The 22,205-nt window shown below is 37.4% G+C and overlaps 2 protein-coding genes across 9 annotated transcripts in view; one reads left to right on the top strand and one right to left on the bottom strand.

The window, feature by feature from the left end:
• Nucleotides 1–259: 259 nt before the first annotated feature.
• Nucleotides 260–16,115, top strand: LOC100263129 (uncharacterized protein At4g15970). The gene is made up of 4 exons (XM_002273178.5): nucleotides 260–708; nucleotides 3,701–4,066; nucleotides 15,167–15,648; nucleotides 15,777–16,115. Exons 1-4 carry the CDS (start codon nucleotides 373–375, stop codon nucleotides 15,838–15,840), a joined length of 1,248 nt encoding a protein of 415 aa, XP_002273214.2. The 5' UTR covers nucleotides 260–372; the 3' UTR covers nucleotides 15,841–16,115.
• Nucleotides 16,046–22,205, bottom strand: part of LOC100264763 (protein ACCUMULATION AND REPLICATION OF CHLOROPLASTS 3, chloroplastic) — a 42,887-nt gene continuing 36,727 nt past the window's right edge. For 7 of the 8 annotated variants that reach the window (XM_059740784.1, XM_019221679.2, XM_059740724.1 and 4 more), the window contains 7 exons: nucleotides 21,491–21,775; nucleotides 21,299–21,387; nucleotides 20,748–21,148; nucleotides 18,840–18,944; nucleotides 18,590–18,727; nucleotides 17,717–17,883; nucleotides 16,694–17,100 (listed from right to left, as the gene is read on the bottom strand). In XM_059740784.1, the coding sequence (XP_059596767.1) occupies nucleotides 17,028–17,100; nucleotides 17,717–17,883; nucleotides 18,590–18,727; nucleotides 18,840–18,944; nucleotides 20,748–21,148; nucleotides 21,299–21,387; nucleotides 21,491–21,775 (1,258 nt within the window). In that variant the 3' untranslated portion in view covers nucleotides 16,694–17,027. Of the gene's footprint in view, nucleotides 16,476–16,693; nucleotides 17,101–17,716; nucleotides 17,884–18,589; nucleotides 18,728–18,839; nucleotides 18,945–20,747; nucleotides 21,149–21,298; nucleotides 21,388–21,490; nucleotides 21,776–22,205 lie in introns of those variants that run through there. The other variant, XR_009466924.1, reaches the window with a different exon arrangement.

The raw sequence follows: 22,205 nt of genomic DNA, 5'->3' as shown, positions 1-22,205 counted from the left end.
TTTTTACTTAATATATCGTTCATGCATTTAACTATAAGAACTGAAATTATCAAATTCATTATCGTATATAATTTAATTAAACCAAGTTTATGATTAAGTTTGAATAAATGTAATTGAAAGCCCAGGTGAAGTTTGTAAGTGACTTCTTCTTCGTTGCTGATGTGGCACAAAAATTAGCCAGGTGGCAAAAAAGTAGAGCGATGCAGGTCGTTAATTCAGTGTGCAGTAAACCAGCGATGAAAAGTGAAAACCAAGTATGAGTGAGAACTGAGAAGTATGGTTTCAAATAATCAGTCCAAAATAGAAAATCGAATCGTAACTACTTCACTGGCATTCTCTCTCTCATGGACATGAAAAGCTTCTCAACCGTCGATGAAAAAATCGATCTCGCGACCGGTGACGTTCCAGAGGAGGCGATCCACGGCTGCCTTGACTCGCTCCGCTGTCCTTAAGCTCTGTGCCGGAAATATGCTGCCGGACTCCGGCGCCTTCGTCTTCCGCGCCCTCGCATTCCTCTTCTTCATCTCTGCCGGCGTCTTCTTCTGGTTCGTGCTCTTCCGTTCAGCCCACTATTCCCTCTACCTCCCCTTCCCCTTCCCGCTCCCCGTTCCCCGCGCCGCCCCCTCCTCCTTCAACAACAACAACTGGCCCGCCACCTTCGGCCTCATTCTCCCCTCGGACCCCTCCGAGGTCGGCAATTCTCCTCCGGTGAGTTCGGTTTTCGCTTGTCGGTAGGGTTCCTTATGCTGTTTCCTGTTGTCTCTGCAGTGAGGGGAGTGAGGGTTTCGTCATGTGTGTGAGATATTCAGCATTTCCTGGTTTTTTATTTTTATTTTTATTTTTATTCTTTAATCACCACGTTGTGAGGTTTACGGACATTTCTGTGTTCAACTGCGGCGCATTTTAGCAAAATCGGTGCATGCTACCATGCGTCTTTCTCTGTGGAACAATTTTCCTTTTTGCATCGTCCGATTGCCTCATTCCACCGATTCTGAGTTTCTTTGTTTTCTTTGTTCAGCGAGTTAGGGTTTTTAGATAAATTTCGCGCTAGCTGCAACCTGCAAGTGCCGGGCGCATTTTTGCATAGTCGTTGGCGCACGATAGCAAATGCTCTTTAGATATCGTGTCTCTTAGTGAGTTTTTTTTTTCTCTGTAATATACTGTTTTGTAAAATACTCATTGCTTGATGCTGATGGTGTTCTTGTTTTGTTTTTGTTCCTAATTGATAAAGGACCTGACCGCCTGTGAATATATTATGTAAGAGTTAGGTTTATTATCATATAGTCAATGGGTTTCTCATATATTAAATTTTTAGTTTGTTGTGATTAGGAATAGTTGTAGCTTATTCAACATTTTTTTACTACACTAATTGATGTTATTTTATAATGCATCTCTCTGGTTTCCATATCTGCTTTATATACTATTCAATGTGATATGATAACGCTTTAATATTCTCTATCACATCCTCAAGCTTTCTTTGGTTCAATTTGCTACTTTTTATGCCTGCCCTGGAATTTGCAACATTATAAGGAAATAGATCATTAAGGTTCATTTAACTCATTTATTAGTTGATTTTAATATATTTCTTTTTACCCATCAAAAAAAAAAAATAAAACCTCATTTATTAGTTGATTTCAAGGAGGGGGTGGGTGGTTTTGGAAAAATTTAATGGCTAACTGTTTTTTTTTTTTGTTTTTTCTTTGTTTTTTCTTTGTTTTCCCTTTGCAAATGTTGAGTATGAATGAGAAGCATGGGATCATTAAGGGACAAAAAATATATGAGTATATTCAGCTTGGTGGTTAACTTATGCTTGGTTGTGGAAACGAAACTGATATTTTGAAATTTGCCGTTTCTTGGTCGGTCTTAGTTATTACGGTGCCTGGATTTTTGGAGATTTGAAAAGCCGCAATTTGACTTTTCTTGAAATGGTTTTCAGAAAAAGGGTTTTTGAAAAGCACATTTGGAAACTCTTTGCTTTTTTTTTTTTTTTTTTTTCAATTTTTTTATAAATTTTTTATAATCATCATTTGATCTTTTCTATGTTTGAAATAGAAAATGGTCTTAGCACTTTTTTTTTTTTTTTAAGAAATTTATTTATTTATTTATTTTTGATAATATTGGGATGTTTAAGAGTCTAAAGGTATGTAAGATATCTAGGGAAAGAGCTCCTCTATTGTCACCCCTTTGTTCCGCATGTACTTGGAATGCTTGTGCTCCACCTTCTTTTCTTAGGTGCTTCTTACATGATTCTTTCTTTACCTATTGGAGAAAAAAGAAAAAAAAGAAAAATGGAAAAAAAGACATTTGAGGGAAAAACTAGAGAGTTTCTGTTTTCATAGTTTGGGAGCTCACATTTTTGTTTTGTATTCATTTTTCATACTTTTAGTAACTGAGTGAATTGGCACCAGAAAGAAAACAGGGGCAAGTCTCCCAGTTTTCCATGTCATTCTACACAAATACTGTTTTTATTTTTTAAAAAATTTTACTTCTTTGGATTTCAGAAAGAAACAACTTTTTAATTTTATTTTTTAAAAATTTGTACTGTCATTTGTTAAAGTAGACACTGTTCCAGTTAAATGAAGCGTTAAAAAATAATAATTGCAATGGAAGAATTTCAAATGTAAACAATTGAATATGTACAATAGATATTTTTTATCATTCTTGATGCACTCATGATGGTGATCCTTATGGGAATTGTTAGATTAGTTCATATATACTCGGAATATTTCATATAACATTCTGTATTGCAGAGCATGCACAGTCTGGAAACCCTACACATACACAGTTATGATTTATCCTAGTTAGTGGAATTCTTAATTCTCCTCCTTTGTTTGATACTGATGAGTGAATAATGGAGCTCATATTTTTTTTTTCTTTAGTTCTTATTTTAAATCAATGTGAGTTGTGACCGTCCAAGGTTGCATGGGTGAAGCCTTTTCATCAGGTGCCCCAGTCAGAGATGTTCAGTACAGTTATATATTTTCTGACTGGTTGTTTCTCAAAGTGGGCTTCACACATCACATTTATTTTGTGTTTTAATTTTTTTTCCGGTGTTCATTTGCCTTACATTACTTTTTAGCATCTTAGCCTTGTGTGCTCTAAATGGACTTGGGGTTCACTCTACTAATAAATTCCAAGCAAGAGGAATGGTAGTGGCTCCATCGACGGGAAACTAGGAGTGGCTCTATTGTTGAGGAGATAAATAGAATTAAAGTGAGCGGTTTCATTTTGGAATCTGGGATGACAATAGAGGTTCCTGCTCTCAGAGTTTAGGTACAGGGTGGTTGAAGATCAGGGATTCTGGTTCATTAAGAGAGCAATTCATCCCCCCATTCCACTATTTATGATCCATACTACACAAAAGACTCCTTTGGTCACCTTTTTATGGCCTGCACTAGTTCAACTGTCTCAAGGAGTATCCTGTTGAGAACTGGAACAGGGCTTTTACATAAGAAAAAAAAACCAATAATACCACATGCACCCATGTTGTCTAAGGTAGCTATATATTAAAAAAAAATAAAAAATCACCATAGATTATGCCACTTCTGTTATCTGTCATGATGCTGTTATGCTGCTTCTTCATCTGTTCTCTTTTTATTTAATGACTTCTTTTCAGTATCTTTCATATACTGTTGAATCAACTTCAAGATTTATCATCTTAAACTATATGTTTTGTATTTAATTCTTGTTGCTATTATAGGAAAATGAGGAACTTAGGCTTGAAAGAGTTTTGAAGGACGCTGCCATGGAAGATCACACTGTTATTTTAACAACTCTAAATGAAGCGTGGGCAGCCCCAGATTCAGTTATTGATCTTTTCCTTGAGAGCTTTAGGATTGGAGATCACACCCGTAGATATCTGAACCATTTAGTAATTATTGCATTGGATCAAAAGGCATTTGCTCGTTGTTTGATTTTACACAACCATTGCTTTACCCTTGTCACTGAAGGAGTTGATTTCTCTGGGGAGGCATACTTTATGACTTCTGACTACTTGAAGATGATGTGGAGACGGATTGATTTCCTGCGGTCTGTTCTTGAGATGGGGTACAACTTCATTTTCTCGGTACTTTCTTTTTCTCTACCCCTTTCTTCTCGCTCTCTCACACACACATGTGCCAGTGAACATGCGCATGCCTGTGAGTACAAACATACATGTGCATGTATAGCTCATGCGCCTGTGTGTGCATACACATACCCTCACATGAATGTGTAGACATGTATTTTCTTTGATCCAAAAGTCCGGTGTCATGCTATTATTTGATTTCTTCTCATGGCTGAAATTTTTGCAATGTTTGGTGACTGTTAGTTTGTTTTTTTGATTAACAATGTTGCTTCTCAAACCTTACCCAAATTACCGTCACCAGAAAAACTGTTTAGGAGCATCCAGAGAAACCAAACTTAGATGTCAGATGTTTTGAGTAGCAGTTTCATCTGGAATCATTGAGATGTAGGGATAACTAAAGCTGAATTTTAACACAGCCTTATCTAGTTTGTGGTGGGTTCTTTCTCTACTTTGTCCATCTATAAATCTACATTGTCAATCCTTTTCTCTATTGGTCAGCCGTAACCATTGCTCTAAGAAGCATAACATGTAGTTTGATTATGGTTATGTTGTGTACATAGGAGGCTTAATCCTTCCAGGGCTGGAGACTACCTCATCAGGCTTATATTATGTCAATTATTGATTTAAAAAGAACGTTATGCTGCTGCACTTGGATTTTGATATGGAATTTGAAGAATTTGAAGACTAAAATATGAAGAATTTGAAGACAAACTATGGAGGAACACAGACTCAATTTATTCTGTGATACCTTTTTTTTTTTTTTTTTTTTTTACAATGAATGAAAGCATAGCCTACAGATATGAGACAATTCCGGAATGGTACACTATCACCGGACGGAATTTCCCTTACATGGAAAGTGAATAAACTCTTACATGGAAAGTGAATAAACTACCTTGCTAGAATTACTCCTAAATCAATTATAACAAAGGCTGTACATTACACTAATTCAGGGAAGTAAACAGAGGATGCTAAATATGGGGAGGAACATGCACAGGCAGGAAGGCGACGTGGGCTTGATTTCCAACACTCCCCCTCAAGCCACGTTGTAGATGTTGATCATTCCAAGTTTTTCTGTCAGATCTTCGAAGTTAACTCGAGCAAGAGCTTTTGTGAGAATGTCAGCCGTTTGACAGTTTGTCGGAGTGTAGCTGACTTTGAAAACTCCTTCTTCAATCTTTTCCTTGATAAAGTGTCGATCTATCTCCACGTGCTTAGTTCGATCATGATGAACCGGATTCTTAGCGATACTGATGGCAGCTTGATTGTCGCAGTATAACACCATGGGATGCTTCAATGGAACCCGTAATTCTTCTAACAGCCTGTTCAACCAGATTCCCTTGCAGATACCTTGTGCCATAGCACGAAATTTTGCCTCAGCACTGCTACGGGCTACCACCGACTGTTTCTTGCTTCGCCATGTAACCAAGTTCCCCCAGACAAATGAACAGTAGCCTGAAGTTGATCTCCGATCAGTCATTGAACCTGCCCAATCTGCATCTGAAAAAATCTCAATCTCTTTCTTTGTTGTTCTTTGAAAGAAGAGACCCTTTCCCGGTGTCATCTTGAGGTACCTCAATATTTTGATCACAGCAGTCATGTGTTTTTCGGTTGGATTATTCATGAATTGACTTACCACACTAACGGAGAAGCCGATGTCTGGCCTTGTATGAGAAAGATAGATGAGTTTCCCCACAAGACGTTGATATCTTCCTTTATCAACTAGCGCACTTCCATCACTTTCTTCCAGTTTGACAGTTGTATCCATAGGTGTTTCTGCCGGCTTGCATCCTAGCATTCCTGTTTCATTCAATAAGTCCAGAACGTATTTGCGTTGTGAGACTGCTATACCTTTCTTTGACCTAGCAATCTCCATTTCGAGAAAGTACTTGAGGGTTCCAAGATCCTTGATCTCAAATTCCTTTGTCAGTAATTTTTTAAGTAAGTCAATTTTCTCTTCATGATCACCTGTCAAAATTATGTCGTCCACATATACAATGATAATTGCCAGCTTCCCTTCTGGGAAGTGTTTCACAAATAATGTGTGATCGGATTGACATTGAACGAATCCGTACCCTTTCACTACCTTAGTGAACCGTTCAAACCAGGCCCTGGGAGATTGTTTGAGACCATACAAGGATTTTCGGAGTCTGCAAACCTTGTTGAAATTTGATGTCGTCTCAAGTCCAACAGGAATGTCCATGTAAACTTCTTCCTCTAAGTCACCATTGAGGAAGGCATTCTTCACATCAAGTTGGTGAAGCGACCAATCGAGATTAGCTGCCAAAGATAAAAGTACACGAACAATATTGAGCTTGGCAACTAGAGCAAAAGTTTCTTGATAGTCAATGCCATAGGATTGGGTGAATCCTTTGGCGACCAACCGAGCCTTATACCTGTCCACATTACCATCTGCCTTGTACTTTACTGTGAAAATCCACTTACACCCAACTGGTTTCTTACCTCTTGGGAGGTCAGTAATTTCCCACGTACCATTCTTTTCCAGCGCCCGAACTTCCTCATTGATTGCCGCCTTCCACTTAGGATACTTGAAAGATTCTTGAATATTCCGAGGAACTTGTATCTCTGTGATGCTAGAAGTGAATGCACGAAACGTAGGTGATAGCTTATCATAAGAAATAAAATTTCCAATGGAATGCTGAGTGCATGATCTAACTCCTTTCCTCCAAGCTATGGGCATATTAAGAATATCATTTTCTAACTCGGAATCAACAGTACCATCAGGAGCGTTGTTACCTGGAAGTTTGCTTGGATTAGGACCCGGTTCAGCCTCATGGGTTTGTTGAGAAAGTGCTCCTTCCTCCGTTTCCTCTTGGATGTGCTCCTTATCCCACAAGTCAACAATGGACTCGGGTTGATTAAATGACTCTGGAGGAATGTGATTTTCAGTGGTGATGGGTGACTCACTGAATGACTCAAGATCCCAAAATTGATATTCCTGAGTTGAATTCTCCCCCTGAATATCGTTTTTGGGATAGTAAGGCTGGGTTTCAAAAAAGGTGACATCCATTGAATTGTAGAATTTTCTTGTGATCGGAGAGTAACACTTATACCCTTTGATTTGAAGAATACCCAAGAAAGATGCACTTGAGTGACCTAGGATCAAGTTTACTTCTATGTTGTTGATTGATATGAACAAAGACAGAGCACCCGAAAATTTTGGGTGGGACGGTGGAGATGAGACGAGTAGTCGGAAAGGATTTTAGGAGTGTTTGACAAGGTGTTTGGAATTTTAGTACCCTAGACGGCATCCTATTGATGAGGTAGGCTGTCGTAAGGACAACTTGCCCCCAGAATAATTTTGGAACATTCATGGAGAACATTAGTGATCTAGCCACCTCTAACAAATGCCTATTTTTCCTTTCAGCGATTCCGTTTTGTTGTGGGGTATCAACACATGAAGTTAAGTGAACTATCCCTTCTTGTGCTAGAAATTCTCCTAGAATGGAGTTGAAATAATCCCTAGCATTATCAGACTTTAGAATTTGTATTTTTGACTGGAATTGGGTCTGAATCATATTTTTAAAATTTTTGAAAATTTGACTCGTTTCAGATTTTTCTTTCATGAGGAATACCCAAGTTAATCTAGTGTGATCATCTATGAATGAGACAAACCACCTAGTACCAGTTACATTTTTTATTCTTGACGGACCTCAGATATCGCTATGAATCATTGAGAATGGACTAGACTCTTTATAGGGTTGAATGGGAAAATGAGACTGGACTTGTTTTGATAATTGATAGATTTCACACTCAAAGGATTTTGGATTTTTATTAAATAATGAAGGAAATAAATGCTTGAGATACATAACATTTGGATGACCTAAGCGATAGTGCCACAACCTAATTGCACTATCGTTATTTTGACATGAAACCGAAATAGAATTACCACCAACTGTCATTTGAGGTTGTTCTTGTGGATCGTGGCGCTCCTTAAGGATGTAGAGTCCAGAGCATTCCTCAGCATTGCCAATCGTCTTCCTCGAATCCAAATCCTAAAATTCACAGTGAGTGGAGGAAAAATTAGTAATACACCTCTTTTCCTTAGTGAGTTTACTAATTGACAATAGATTACAGTCCAAGTTAGGAACAAGGAGAACAGAGTTGAGAGTAAGATCCCTTGATAGCACAACTGAACCTGTTCCGGCAACCTTTGATAGTGAACCATCTGCTATTCGGACTGTTAAATTATTTGAACACGAGCTATATGTATAAAAAATTGTCGCATCTCCCGTCATATGATCAGATGCTCCTGAGTCCACGATCCAAGGTTTTTTACATTTCTTACCAGCAGTGAAGGCACTTAAAAAATTACCTTTGTGAGCCAAGGTTCCGGAACCAATGACCTGGTTGGAAGATGAGCCAGTTTGTGACTGTACTGACAAAAGAGGAGACAGTAGTTTCTGAAGCATCTCCATTTGCTCCTTATTAAAAGGGCTAGCTTCAGGTTGTGGCGATTGTTCATCGGTAGCCACATGATTGCCTCGTCCTTCTTTCTCAAATGGTTGACGTGGCTTCCAATCTACTGGCTTTCCATGAATCTTCCAGCAAGTTTCTCTTGAGTGTCCCGACTTTCTGCAATGATCACACCAAGGTCTACCTCCTTTAATTTTTTTACGGTTGTCAAAAGGAGCGAATTGAGTCTTAAGAGCCGAGCTTTCTGCCATATTCAGTTGTTGATGGGATCCCATCATGAGATTTTTCCGACTTTCTTCGCGACGGACTTCAGAGAATGCCTCTCTGAGGCTAGGTAGAGGTTTTACTCCCATGATTCTTCCTCTGATTTCATCAAGATTTTTGTTCAAGCCTAACAAAAATTTAAACACGCGTTTCCCTTTGACAATCTTTTTATACAACAAACCATCTGTAACACAATTCCAGTTATGAACCTCAAACGTATCAAGTTGACGCCATAGACGAGTAAGAGTATTGAAATATTCAGTTACCATAAGGTTTCCTTGACGCAAATCGTGGAGGATGCCTTCAATCTAAATGATTTCAGATGTGTTTTCCTTGTCTGAGAAAGTTTCTTTTGCAATGTCCCAGATTTCTTTGGCAGTATCAAATGACAGAAAATTTTCACCAATGTCAGTGGTCATAGAGTTGACTAGCCAGGACATGACCATATTATTTTCTGCTATCCACTTTTTGTAGGTTGATGCTGTGGTTTCTGGTGCCGCCGAAGCTCCGGTGATGTAGTCATCTTTCTCCTTTCCCCGAATAAACATTAATATGGACTGAGACCATTGCAAATAATTTTGCCCATTCAGTTTATGGGCTGTGATTGGAAGATGAGAGGTTTCCATCTGATGAGAGGATGAAGACGATGAGATGATGATATCAGAAGTAGAGGATGATGAGTTGGTAGCCATTCCAAAGGCTGGACCGTATTTAGGCATAAACTAGAAGAATGAATTGAGTAGGAAAAAAAAAATACTGACTAAAGATGAAGACGATAAGACAGGATTAAACCTGCTCTGATACCATGAAGAATTTGAAGACTAAAATATGAAGAATTTGAAGACAAACTATGGAGGAACACAGACTCAATTTATTCTGTGATACCTTTTTTTTTTTTTTTTTTACAATGAATGAAAGCATAAATAAATAGCCTACAGATATGAGACAATTCCGGAATGGTACACTATCACCGGACGGAATTTCCCTTACATGGAAAGTGAATAAACTCTTACATGGAAAGTGAATAAACTACCTTGCTAGAATTACTCTTAAATCAATTATAATAAAGGCTGTACATTACACTAATTCAGGGAAGTAAACAGAGGATGCTAAATATGGGGAGGAACATGCACAGGCAGGAAGGCGACGTGGGCTTGATTTCCAACAGAATTAAGTTTTCTTCCATTTCATCCAGACAATTTTTTAAGGATAATAGGTATTGAAGCACTGCATGCACTGTAAGGTGAAACTGTAATTTAACTTACCTTTATTATTATAAGAAGGATGTCACAGTTGTATAGAAACACATCGTTTTAGTGTGAATAAGGTAAGGTGATGCAGGATGGCCTTTGTGCCCTTGAGGCCATGGTTTGTATTACAAAAGAAGGTGGTGGGATATGTTTAGAAATGAGAGGAGGTTTAGAAAGATGGTAAGAGGGAGGTTGCTGAGAGGCAACAAGAGAGAAGCAGCAAAGAATGAGGAAATGTTAGAGAGCAGGAGATGAGAGACTAGCTGGAAAATCCCAAGGATTTCCAAGACAAGTAACTCATGCAAAGAAACTTTTTTGATAGAATGGACTTCAGAAAGTTTGTGAGACAAGTACAAGTGCTTTTAGAACAAGGCTAGGTGGTAGATAATGAAGTAGGACTTCAATTTCTTGAAAGAAAGAAAAAGTTTCTAAGAGCAGCCACGGGAGTGGTTAACAACCCAAGAAAAGATGCATAAATTAAGCTTTAAGTAGGATCCGAAAAAGAAAGGAAAAAAAGAAGACTTACATCATTGCCACAATAATGCTGATGGTCCCCTGCTACAGATCTGAATAGAAACTTGCTGGTTGCCACACTACTATGACACAGCAATATGAGCTAAATGTTGTTAAATAATTACTAATGCTTTCCCCTCACTCTATATACTATCTAAAGTACCTTAGTTTACCTGCTCTCTCATATAGATTTTAAGTTTTTCAATGCAAAATGATCATCCCAAACAGACGCTTTTTCCCTTTCCTGTTTACACGCTTTGCATCATAATGATATGGAACACCGTGGAAGCAAAATTTGTTGGTGAAGGTAGAAAAGTAACAGACAAAGTTAAAAAAGAAAAAGAAAATGGAGTTAGTGTAGATATAAAACCTAGTTTCCTTGCTCATTTATCAGGCATATGTGAATGTAATCTTGAATTTGTTTGAAGTAATTGATAATTAGCTATTTGTACTCTTTTCCTCAAATGATTGCCATTCAATGCATATTATAACTAATAGTCATAAGTACAATATAATAGAGTATATATAGAATGACTAGATCCAGTTATAGAGAAATTATGTTATTGGATTGGTGATAATTGATATGTGACTGGTGACTTCTAATTCTCACTTGCCCTTGCTAATGAAAGGCTTGATAGGCTTGCATTAAAATAAGCCTATTTGATAGGCCTTGACTAAAAATGAAGAATCCATGCTGAGTCTCTCCAGATATTTGTCTGATAGGAAGGATTAGTGGGGAGATGGTGGGTCACTTGTTCATACAGTACCCTAGCACTTATTCCTTGTATCATTGGCAGGTATGAAAAGAATGTTATCAGGACCTTAGTTATAGCCTTCTGAGACTTTTGAAGGAGAAGGATCCAAAAGTTGTGAAACTTCACTCTCTTAGCTACTTTGGTGATTTGGAAGGAGAGACACTAGAATGTGCAATGAAAGGAATAATCCTTGAGACGAGGTGTGGGATATGTCAACTTCCTTGATGGTCTTTATATGCTTCCACCACAGAGAATCTATGGCGATTTCTTTTACCGTTCCAAAGGCAGATTGGGCTTCTTTCTCAGTCTTCAGATAGTAGCAGGAGAGGGTTCTCCCAGTGTGGATGTCCTTCACACGAGGGAAGAGTGAAGATTGTTCTTCTTCTTCCACCCTTTATTCTTTTTGAAATGAAGCGAAACTTGTATTGAATTGGATAAGTAAGATGCACAAAAGCTTAACTTTGATGGTTGATGTTTAGAAGATCTGGGTTGATCTGGGCCAATGCTCAGGAGCATTATTAAGAATTAGAGGATGATGCATTGGTCATTTAAAACCATGTGGTTATGATTGGACTATTGGGATGGAGATTAAGGCATTGCTGAGATTTTGAATGAAACCACTGTGTGAGGATTTAGTAATCTCATGATTGCAAGCAATGCCTCAACAGTGATCTTGTGGGCTGCTTTGATAGTGAATTGTTCTCAGCTCGAAATGGAGGGCTTGGATGAGGGCTGCTTGTCCTCGACAAGTTTTGTGGTGTTAGTGAATGGTGCAGCCAAAGGTTGGATTGAGGCATATAGAGGGTTAAGGCAATGAGATCCTCTTTCCCTTTTTCTTTTTATCATTGTTGCTGATATTTTAACTAGGATGTTGCTTAGAGCGGAGGAGAGGGGCTTATTTGAGGGGTTTCTAGTGGGTAGAAATAGGATTAGAGTGTCCCATTTACAGTTTTCTAATGACACTATTTTCTTCTCTAGGGCTTCTATGGAAGATTTGCAAAATCTGAAGCTCATTCTATTGGTTTTTGGGGTTTTTTCGGGCCTTAGGATTAATCTAAACAAGAGCACTCACTTTGGCATTAACACAAGTCATGATCAAATCTCCAATCTAGCTTTGATGCTAGGATGTACAGTCTCTGATTGGCCTTTAATGTACCTAGGTCTTCCTTTAGGGGGAATCCGAAATCAATATCGTTTTGGGATCCAGTGATTGATAGAGTCTCTAGAAGATTGGATGGTTGGAAAAAGGCTTTTTTGTCATTAGGGGGTAGAATAACTCTAATCCTTTCTTGTTTGTCTCACATTCTGAGTTATTTCTTATCTCTTTTCAAGATTCTTGCGTCTTTAGCTTCTAGGATTGAAAAAATGCAAAAGGGATTTTCTATGATAAGGGTATGGAGAGGTAAAAAAGGACCATCTAATAAGTTTGGGATCAAGTGTGTAGGCCTAAGGAGATTGGTGGTATAGGTTTAGGAAAGTTTTCTATGAAGAATCGTACTTTATTATAGACTAGAGGTTCTCTAAGAAAAGGCACACCCTTTGGCATCAAGTTATTTTGAGTATCTATGGGACACATCTTAATGGATGAGATGCCAATATTTTAGTTAGATGGCCACATCGGGGTCCTTGGAAGGCCATTGCACATATATTCTAACTTTTTTATGTACACACTCACTTTGTGGTGGGAGATGAGATCGGAATTTGTTTTTAGGAAGACTTGTGGTAGGGGGATCAACCGTTGTGTTCACAGTTTTCCAAGACTTTATACTGTTGTCACCGTTAGAGACTTCTCCATTTTGGCTATCTATGGTAATGCCTCTTCTCTCGCTTGGAATCTAATTTTTCTCCGCAATTTAACAGGTTCGGAGATTGAGGATCTCGAAGAATTAATGACTTCTCTTACTTGTGTACACTTATCCACATCTATCCCAGATGTGCGAGCAGGGACATTGGACTTTTCAAGCTTATTCTTTGTAAAATCTTTCTTCCTTGCTTTGTCCAAATTATCAGTTCCTTTTCATCCTGCCAATTTTATTTGGAAATCAAAAGTCTCATCTAAGGTCAAGGCCTTTGCTTGGTTAGTGGCACACAAGAAAGTGAATACCGATTATTTGCTTTAGTTGAGAAGACCTTCCAAAGCCCTTAGGCCGGAGTGGTGTATACCATGTAGGGGGATTGGAGAGACAAGCGACCACTTATTTTTACATTGTCCATTCACTTTGGGTTTCTAGCACAAGCTTTATGTGTGTTTAGCCTATGAGTTTCAGTGATATGACATCTATTTCCTATGAGTTTTGGGAACTCTACTAGAGGTAAGACACATCGAAAGATTGTTTGTTTTACTTTGATTTGGATGGTGTGGTGAGAGAGAAATGCTAGGATCTTTTGAGGGCATGAGAAGTTATTTGGGAAGGATTCGAACTATGGACCAACTGAAAAGGAGAGGGTGCTTTTTGGCAGGTTTTTGTTGTATGTGCAAAAAATGTAGATGAATCGACCATCTTTTCGTCCACTGTGGGATAGCTAGAGAGCTATGACACTTGCTATGCTATTTATTCGACATGTTGTTGGCTCTTCTATATTCAGTGATGAACTTAATTAATGGGTGCTTTGTGGGTAAGAAGAGAAGAAAGGCTTGGAGAATAACTTCTCTTTTCCCTTTTTGGACAATATGAAAGGAATGTAACTGAAGACCTTTGAAGGGGTGCAATGCATTAACTAGGCTCTTAAGGACTCTGTCATTTCTAATCGGTACATGTGGTCTTGTGGGCATCTCTTAGTTGATTGTCAAATTAGTCCACTATCCTTGATAGATTTTTTAGAGGGGTTCTGTACTTAGTTCTTGTTTAGGGTTATTGTTGTATGTTGCTTCTTTTTGCTTTCGCACATGTATACTTACAGTGTACCATGTTCGCTCTTTTGATCAAGGCCTTTATCCTCATATTTACACACACACACGCACACACACTTACTCTTTTGCCTATAGAAAAAAATGTCGGTTTGTTTAATCATGTGAACCAATAATTAGTACTTTTATTTTGGTTGCTTCATCGCATTGACCATTTATTGATGCTAATTTGTTATCTATTGCCCTGTCTATTTTCACTCCTCACCATTAGGTATTAGCTGTAAAATTTCCATTTACCACTCATAAAATGATGATTAAAGTCGGTAATTTGACACGGATTCATCCTTCATAGTTCACACAACTTATGATTCCAACCTCTTGATTCACTTATCTTCATCCTCACTTTTACTTGATGAATTGGAAGAAGTTGTGCTTCAGGTGTTATTTTCCAATTCTGAATATTTCTTGGTTATCTTCTGCATTGTGGAAATGGGCATTAGTGTTGTGTTCCAGTATGGATGAGATGTATTAGAGATAGAAATTCCCCAAAATCTAGACATGGGGAGGCAGCTAGTATGCACATTTCTGGGGATTCTAAGTAATAAACATTTATTTTTATTCTGTTCGAGTATTATGTGTATCTGGAAGAACCTTTTTTTTTTTTTTTTTTAATTTTTAATTTTTAATTTTTAATTTATTTTTATTTATTTGTTATTTTTTATGGTAAGATATAGTTACAAAAGGGGAAACTTTAAATTAGGGTTTGTATCATGATGTCAATATTCACTTGTTCTTCTACACATTATGATACTTTTCAAGCAAGGACACTACTGTATCTGTTTGCTTAGAGGCTAATGGAGAAAAAAATCGATGTGGATAAAATCAAAGATAGCATGAATAGGAGTTATCATCCTACCAAATGAATGAGGGGATTCTTCTAGAATGCCAAGAACTTAGCTTTTTCTTTTAATGTCTATGTACCTTTTGTTCCCCTGTTTTCCATTATCTTTCTTATCGTTGATTTTCCTTTGTTCAGGATGCTGATATCATGTGGTTCAGGGACCCATTTCCACACTTTTTGCCAAATGCTGATTTCCAGATTGCATGTGATCATTTCTTAGGCGACCCTTACAATGTAAATAACAGACCTAATGGAGGCTTTAATTATGTAAGGTCAAACAACCGGTCCATAGAGTTCTATAAGTTCTGGTATTCTTCAAGAGAAACCTATCCTGGACTGCATGACCAGGATGTGCTTAATATCATAAAATTTGATCCTTTTATCATGAATATTGGATTGGAGATGAGATTCTTGGATACTGCACACTTTGGGGGGCTCTGTGAACCAAGCAAAGACTTGAATCTAGTATCTACCATGCATGCAAATTGTTGTTTCGGTTTGGAAAGCAAGCTTCATGATCTTAGAATTATGCTTCAGGATTGGAAAGAATATATGTCTTTGCCTCCAAGCTTAAAGAGGTCATCAGAAGCCACCTGGAGGGTTCCTCAAAACTGCAGGTAAGATCCAACAACACCATGCTTTATGCTTCTGTATAAATATTTTTTTTGTGTTTCCAATACTGTTTACTTTTCTTATGTTTCCTGCTGACAAATACTCCTATTATTTTGTGGTACTTCATTCCCAGTCTTGATGCTCTACAATCAATTCAGCTGTACGATTCAAAGGACAAGTACCTTCAAACAGGATAGAAGGATTGAAATTAGAATTGAGCATATGCAGTCAGATCTGTCTCTCCCTGGAATGGTTTCATGTTCTGTTGGGATGTTGAAGGTCATGCACTGGGATAAAGAGAGTTACCAAACCGGTAAGAAGTTCAAAACAAACTGATATCACACACAGATAGAATGCCTGATGCCTCTGAATAAAGGTCTCTTTTTGAATTTTGTTAGTCTGTAAATCTAATGTGGCACCATTGATAATGAATTTTGATTGATGCTGAAGTTTTAGAGAATGCTTTATGAGCTGGGCATGGATTCATTTTATGCCTGTGAATTCCAGGCAGTAAAACAGTGGATCCACTTGGGGTTTGTAAAACAGCCCCCCCAACCTCCCCACCCCACCATCACCGGTGCCATATCATGTTGTAGTTAAGATGCCTATGCAAAGTGTAGTGGCAGTCATTCTTTTAAATTTGAATTTAGCTTGGAGCCAAGCTATATAAGCTTTGGCTTCGTCTGGGAGTAGCTGTTGTCTCTCTTCCACTAAAATAACCACACCCCATATTCCTGGAGGTCTTGAGTTGGAGTCTCGCTTCCTCTCCTTTTCCAGTCTACTTGTTTACTGCTACTGCGGATTTGATTTGTGGCTCACACTGGCCCTGGACCTGAAAAATGTTACCAAATGATTGATCAACTGAGCAGAGTGCAATTTATCCTTAAATTACTTAGAGATGTTTGCACCAAGGGGTTACGGTGTAACATATTCTAAAAGCGAAGATATTTATCTTATCATTTTCTAATTTTCACAATCTACAAAAAATACTAAATATTTACACAAATAATGAAATTGATTTAAATCACCACAATATCTGATTTATTGAAATTTAGAGTAAATGCAAAATGATATTATTTATGAATAAATTAATTATTTCCAAAAATAATTCTCAAACTAATATATCTCATCCATGTAGATATTCACATCACAAAATTGTAGTTAATAATTACAGTTTCAAATTTTTTTAAACATAAAACGCATAGTTGATTACTATGGTTTTAAATTTATCCTTAAAACAAACCATAGTTAAGGTTAGATTCAAAATCCTACCAATGGAGGTTACATAAGAAATTATAATTTTACTCAATATGGAAGCACTAGAGTCGGTGAATAAGACCGAGAATAAGAGAAAAATAGAGGGTATGTCTGATGGGCAGCATCTTCATCCAGTGCCAGTATCCGAGTCCAGCTGTTCGCGACTTACAAGGACACCTTCATCCCAAACCTCAACGCACCTTCAAATATGGGAAACGGACAACAGTAAGAAGGAGAATTCAAATTCAAGACAAAATGCAGATATGCTGTTCCTATGGTGATTTATGACTGGATAGGATGTATATTGATGAGGGCTTCATGCTAGTTTGGGACCAACCTAAGGTTTAGCAATTCTAAGCTCATATCACAATGAAAATACTAAAGCTTGCATATTTCCCTGGCACCAAATTTGAGCATATTTTTCCTGCTTTGAGACAAGGGCAGTCACCCATCTTGATACATTTATAACAAGCTTTTAGGTTCTTGTATTAAGTGTATGCATTTATTCAAAATTGTGATCAGCAGCAGCTGCTACAAATAAACAAATGATCCAGTGCTATTTAGTGCCCAAAAAAGGGGGATGATCCAACCTAGTGCCATGGAACAAGTGTGTACTAGACCTAAATATTTGCATTAGGACAAGGAAGAAAGTTAATATATATATATATACACACACACATAGAGAGAGAGAGAGAGAGAGATCTTAGTAGCAGCATAAGGAATCAGGTAGCAACTCCTAATGGATAAAATATATTATAAACAATTTGCGAAAAAAAAAGGGGTTAAAGGCCTTATGGCAGCAGGCAGTGTACATACCTTTCTCCATTAACATTGATACACAGGAAGTGGCCATGTCTCCATCCATCTTTAAAATGGCCGAAGAAGACATCGCCAAACTTTGAATAGAAGCGCCCTTCACCATTTGCCTTTCCCTTCCAAAAGTTTGCAAACCACCTATCTCCACTGTGAAAATAAAACCAACCCTACCAAATGACAGAAATTTAACCATACTCAGATTCACATCAATGTTTACTTAAGGCTCGATCTTCAGGTAACGACAATTCAGTCTTTTGTTTATTTCAAAACCCTAGTTTCTGGTATCTGGACAAGGAAACAAAACATTCTTTTATCTTCACTGGAAAGAAACACAAGACATGGTTCAACATTTATACATTAGCTCTAAATGTAGAAGCAGAAATACAAAATGCACCCTACATAAATACTTTAGACTTGATTCCCTTTAGGCTATGTTTGATTCCCAAAAGAAATGAGGGAAAATGCGAGAGAAAAAAATAGAAGAAAAGAATAAGTAAAGGAAAATAAAAATATTTGAAGTCAATAAATTATTTTTATATACTATTTCAAACTTATTTCACTTATTTTTACTCTTCTATATAAAGATTAAATGATTTAAATTTTTATAAGTTTCTATTAATTTAATCATAATTGATTTTCTTTCATATTTTCCATAATAAAACCAAATATGAGAGAATCACTTTCTTTCATATTTTTTTTTCTCTTTTCTTAGTTCTTTCTTGGAACCAAGCATAGCGTTGAGAAACTGAAACACAGTTTGAATATATGAAGAGTTGAATTTACTTAAAGTAAGAAGCTTTTGTAATCTTATATTTACTTGGAGGCAGTTCCTCAAGTGAGAAATAGATGCAAGCTTTATGCTCAAAGGAATACCTTTCCATGCATAACGTCGTCCCTCCATGATCCTTGGAACACATCCCCGTTACAGAAGTAGAGTGTTCCTGGACCTGATCTCTTACCATAGCGCCACATGCCATCATATATGCTTCCATCCCTAAGTGAAAGACGACCCTGCATAATTAAAGTTTTAGATTTATTAATAAACTGGAAATAAATTCCTTATACAGGATGCAACCCCTGAATATTTTTTTTTGCTTAGTGTTCTAATGCTAGAGCCAAGCACCTTTCCTTCAGGAAGACCCCCTTGGCAACGCCCCTGGTAGATTCCTCCTCTGTACTGCATTTGCACAATGGGGCTCCACTTTTTTTGTGAATCTCGTTCAGATTCCTGTAGGGAAACTAAACAATTAGACTAATTTTATCTTATTGAAAGTAACATGTAAGACCTAAAACTATATATATATATGTGAATAAAAGTTTTAAACATAAGATGAGGCTGTATCCCTTGAAAAATATAAAGACATAACAATCTTGGAGCTAATACCTGGCAATATGTCTTTATCAGCTGAATGGAGGTTTAAAAGATAAAAACATTAACTAATGGGAAGGAGAGGCATTGGGGGAGGGCATGGAGAGGGAGGAAGGGACTAGTGTGGAGCCAGAATGGTCAATCATGTCTAGGCTGGACGGGTATTTTATTTTGAGAGAGAGAGAGAGAGAGAGAGAGAGAGAGAGTACTTAGTGTGGAGGCTGCGATGGTCAATGGATTGGGAAAATCATTTTTCTAATGTGTCTTGCAGCACTCTTCCCAAGGGATTGTCAATGGAGTGGGATCTTATGTCTTATAGTACTCCAGATCATTACGCTATTTTACTTAATAATAGAAGGCTGAGTGAGAAATCTCCTTTCAGCTCCAAAAAAATGTGGCTTAAGGAGGACTGGGAGCTTAATCTCAAGTTAGTGGAGTGACGCTCTTCTGGGATTACCAAGCTTCATGTTAGATAGCAAATTGAGTCACTTAAAAGAGCATTTAAAAAGGTTCGAAAAAATTGTGTTCTGTAATGTTGCTATTCAGATGAGTTGGTGTAATTTTAAACAAAGATGAGTTGGTTGTTGGCAAATGAGTTGGCAGATAGGAATTCCACTGTTTAAGATTATAGGCTCTTGGTAGAGAAGAAAGAAACTTTGTGACAGAATTCCAAGATTCTGAAAACTAAAGGCGGGAATAGAAATATCAAGGTCTTCTGTAGGATGTCTAATGCTCAAATGAGGAGAAATTTCATCAACAGGTTGACGGTAGATGGGACTTGGCTATTGGAAAAGGAAGAGTCGAAAATAAGGATAAGTGGTTATCTTCAGCAATTACTTTTAGGACCAGGTCTCCTGGCAATGAAGCAGTGCTTTTCAAATGGCTGGATGAGGAGGATAGAGTAGATTTAGAGGTTCTTTTCATGAAGAGGAGGTGTGAGTGGCATTATTTCAATACAAGGAACAAGATATTCACATAGTTTGGGAAAATAATGCATGCCTCCACAAATGAAATAAATTTCCACTAAAAACTACATAATTTTTTTTATAGAGAATAGAAAATATTAATAGAGAATCCAAGCATTAGAAAAACCTATATTTTCATGCTTCACATGGGCTATGAAATAAACCTATTTTCCATGCTCTATTCAAGTCATGGAACAAACTAATGTTTTCATGCTCTACTGGGAAATTTTCGTCTCCTCACATCTCTGTAAACTTTTTAGCTCTACTTCATCTTATTTGTGTTCTTAAATACCTAAAACATATATATATATATATAGCAATATTCTAAACTCTTATGTTGCATGGGTTTGGGTATGGGTGTTGGATGTGCTACGTGTCTAGGTGTCTAATCCTTCACAACTCAAATTTTAGGATATGGGAACTCAGCTAAAAAGGATCCAGAAAATAGGCACGAGTACTAGGATATGACAATAATAAAAGAAATATCAATTACAAAGAAATTGGAAGCAAAGACATGCTTTCTAAAAATCAATGAAAAGTATTAACTTTACTTTCTGCAAGTAAGCATGAAGTTTGACAACTAAAGCATTATATAGCAGACGGTGCAAAATTCAAGAAAAGAGCTTTTTAAGAAACTAGCATGCTTTGTATCCAAACATTCTTGTCTAATATACATTTTAAGAAAATACAGTTTTACCAGCATAGATGCAGCACGAACAGAAAGCATGCCTTGCTTTTTGGGAATATCTGCATATTTTCCCTTTAGTACTGTAGATGCAGAATTGTATAGATCCATTACTGCTTCAAAACCTGCACCAGTTAATTCATCCCAAGGCATCCTTGAAGTAACCAGTGGTTGTGCCTTAATCTCATCCCCTATTTTTGTCTCTGGGTGTTGTGTGGTATTTGAGATATTTGGACTGTCATTCAACTCTTCTAAAGGTCTCACACCCACTGGAAGGTGGAAGATGCTTAGGTTGTCAAGCGTTGTAGTAGCTCCAGAATCAGCTGCCCTTTCTTTAGCCCACTCCTGTGCAATCTGATCTCCTGGTCCCAAGTTCCAGCCAATAAGCGGCTCTCTTTGGAAAGCAGATATCCCTAGATAATGCAGTAGTCAAATGCATTGGTTAACTATTCCAGCAAGCAGTGATCCAAATGTTTAAGGATAGTATAACTGAACATAATTTGTCAACATGAAGTCAGTTTATGCAAGTCATAAATATACTAAGGAAACTTCCCTATTGCTACCTTCAGTATTTTGATCATTAAAGTTGAGGGAATCGATAGTGGCCTCTGAGCATCCAAGCTCACTTTGTTCATATCTTCCATTACTATCCCTAAAATTACCATATCAATCAGAATGTTTATAACTATGCACAATTTCAGTAAAAGACGAGACTTTTTAAGGTGAAATAAAGCAAGACAAAAAATAATAAGAACCTTGAAGCATTGATTTCATGGTCATTTCTGCCCAACAACATCTGGAGTTCTTCAGAGTACATATCCATATCATCAGCAATGCCATCCATAGGAATTCCAGTTTGCATTTCACCAGAGTCGTGTGCATTTATCAACTTAGGAAGACCTGGGCCTTCAATAGAAGGGCTTTCTTGTGTGCCATTTGGTTGCAGATGGTGTCCTCCCAAAAGATTAAAAATAAAAGGGAAATGCTGGGCCAGTTGGGACAATATGCTGCTTTTTTGAGATGCCGGTTGCCCAGTAGAACTGGTGATTACAAATTTAAACATCAGAATTTAAAAACCTAAGATATAGTTAATCAAAATTTGATACATAAAAGAGAACTTGAGGGATTAGCACATAGTAGTAATTAGATCTGAGGCATGAATAGGAACCACTATCCTAATAAAGTATAGCATCATTCTGAGCATAATTACAGAAACAGGTCACTGTAATACCATATAATTTAGATCTCTAAATATAGTTACACATTTGAGATGGCAATATAACCAAACCAGTACCACATAAAGTTCCTAGAGGGGTTCAAAAACATAATCCTGCAGAGGGATTAGAAGACACATCCAAAATGAAGAAGAGATCCAGAGACTTGTGTAAAAGAGATATCTTGATCTCCTTGAGGAGATCTTAAACCATGATTATATGTCCTTCTAATATCATTTATTGAAATTAGTAAGCT

Source organism: Vitis vinifera, chromosome 1 (genome assembly GCF_030704535.1).
Source record: "Vitis vinifera cultivar Pinot Noir 40024 chromosome 1, ASM3070453v1".
NCBI lineage: Eukaryota > Viridiplantae > Streptophyta > Magnoliopsida > Vitales > Vitaceae > Vitis > Vitis vinifera.
This window is presented reverse-complemented; position numbering and strand designations above follow the sequence as displayed.

Bases quoted from the DNA above. Each gene is read 5' to 3' on its own strand.
- LOC100263129 (XM_002273178.5), top strand. From the start codon at position 373: ATGAAAAAATCGATCTCGCGACCGGTGACGTTCCAGAGGAGGCGATCC. The intron at 709-3,700 runs GTGAGTTCGGTT...TTGCTATTATAG, and splicing joins AGGTCGGCAATTCTCCTCCG to GAAAATGAGGAACTTAGGCT. The intron at 4,067-15,166 runs GTACTTTCTTTT...TCCTTTGTTCAG, and splicing joins GGTACAACTTCATTTTCTCG to GATGCTGATATCATGTGGTT.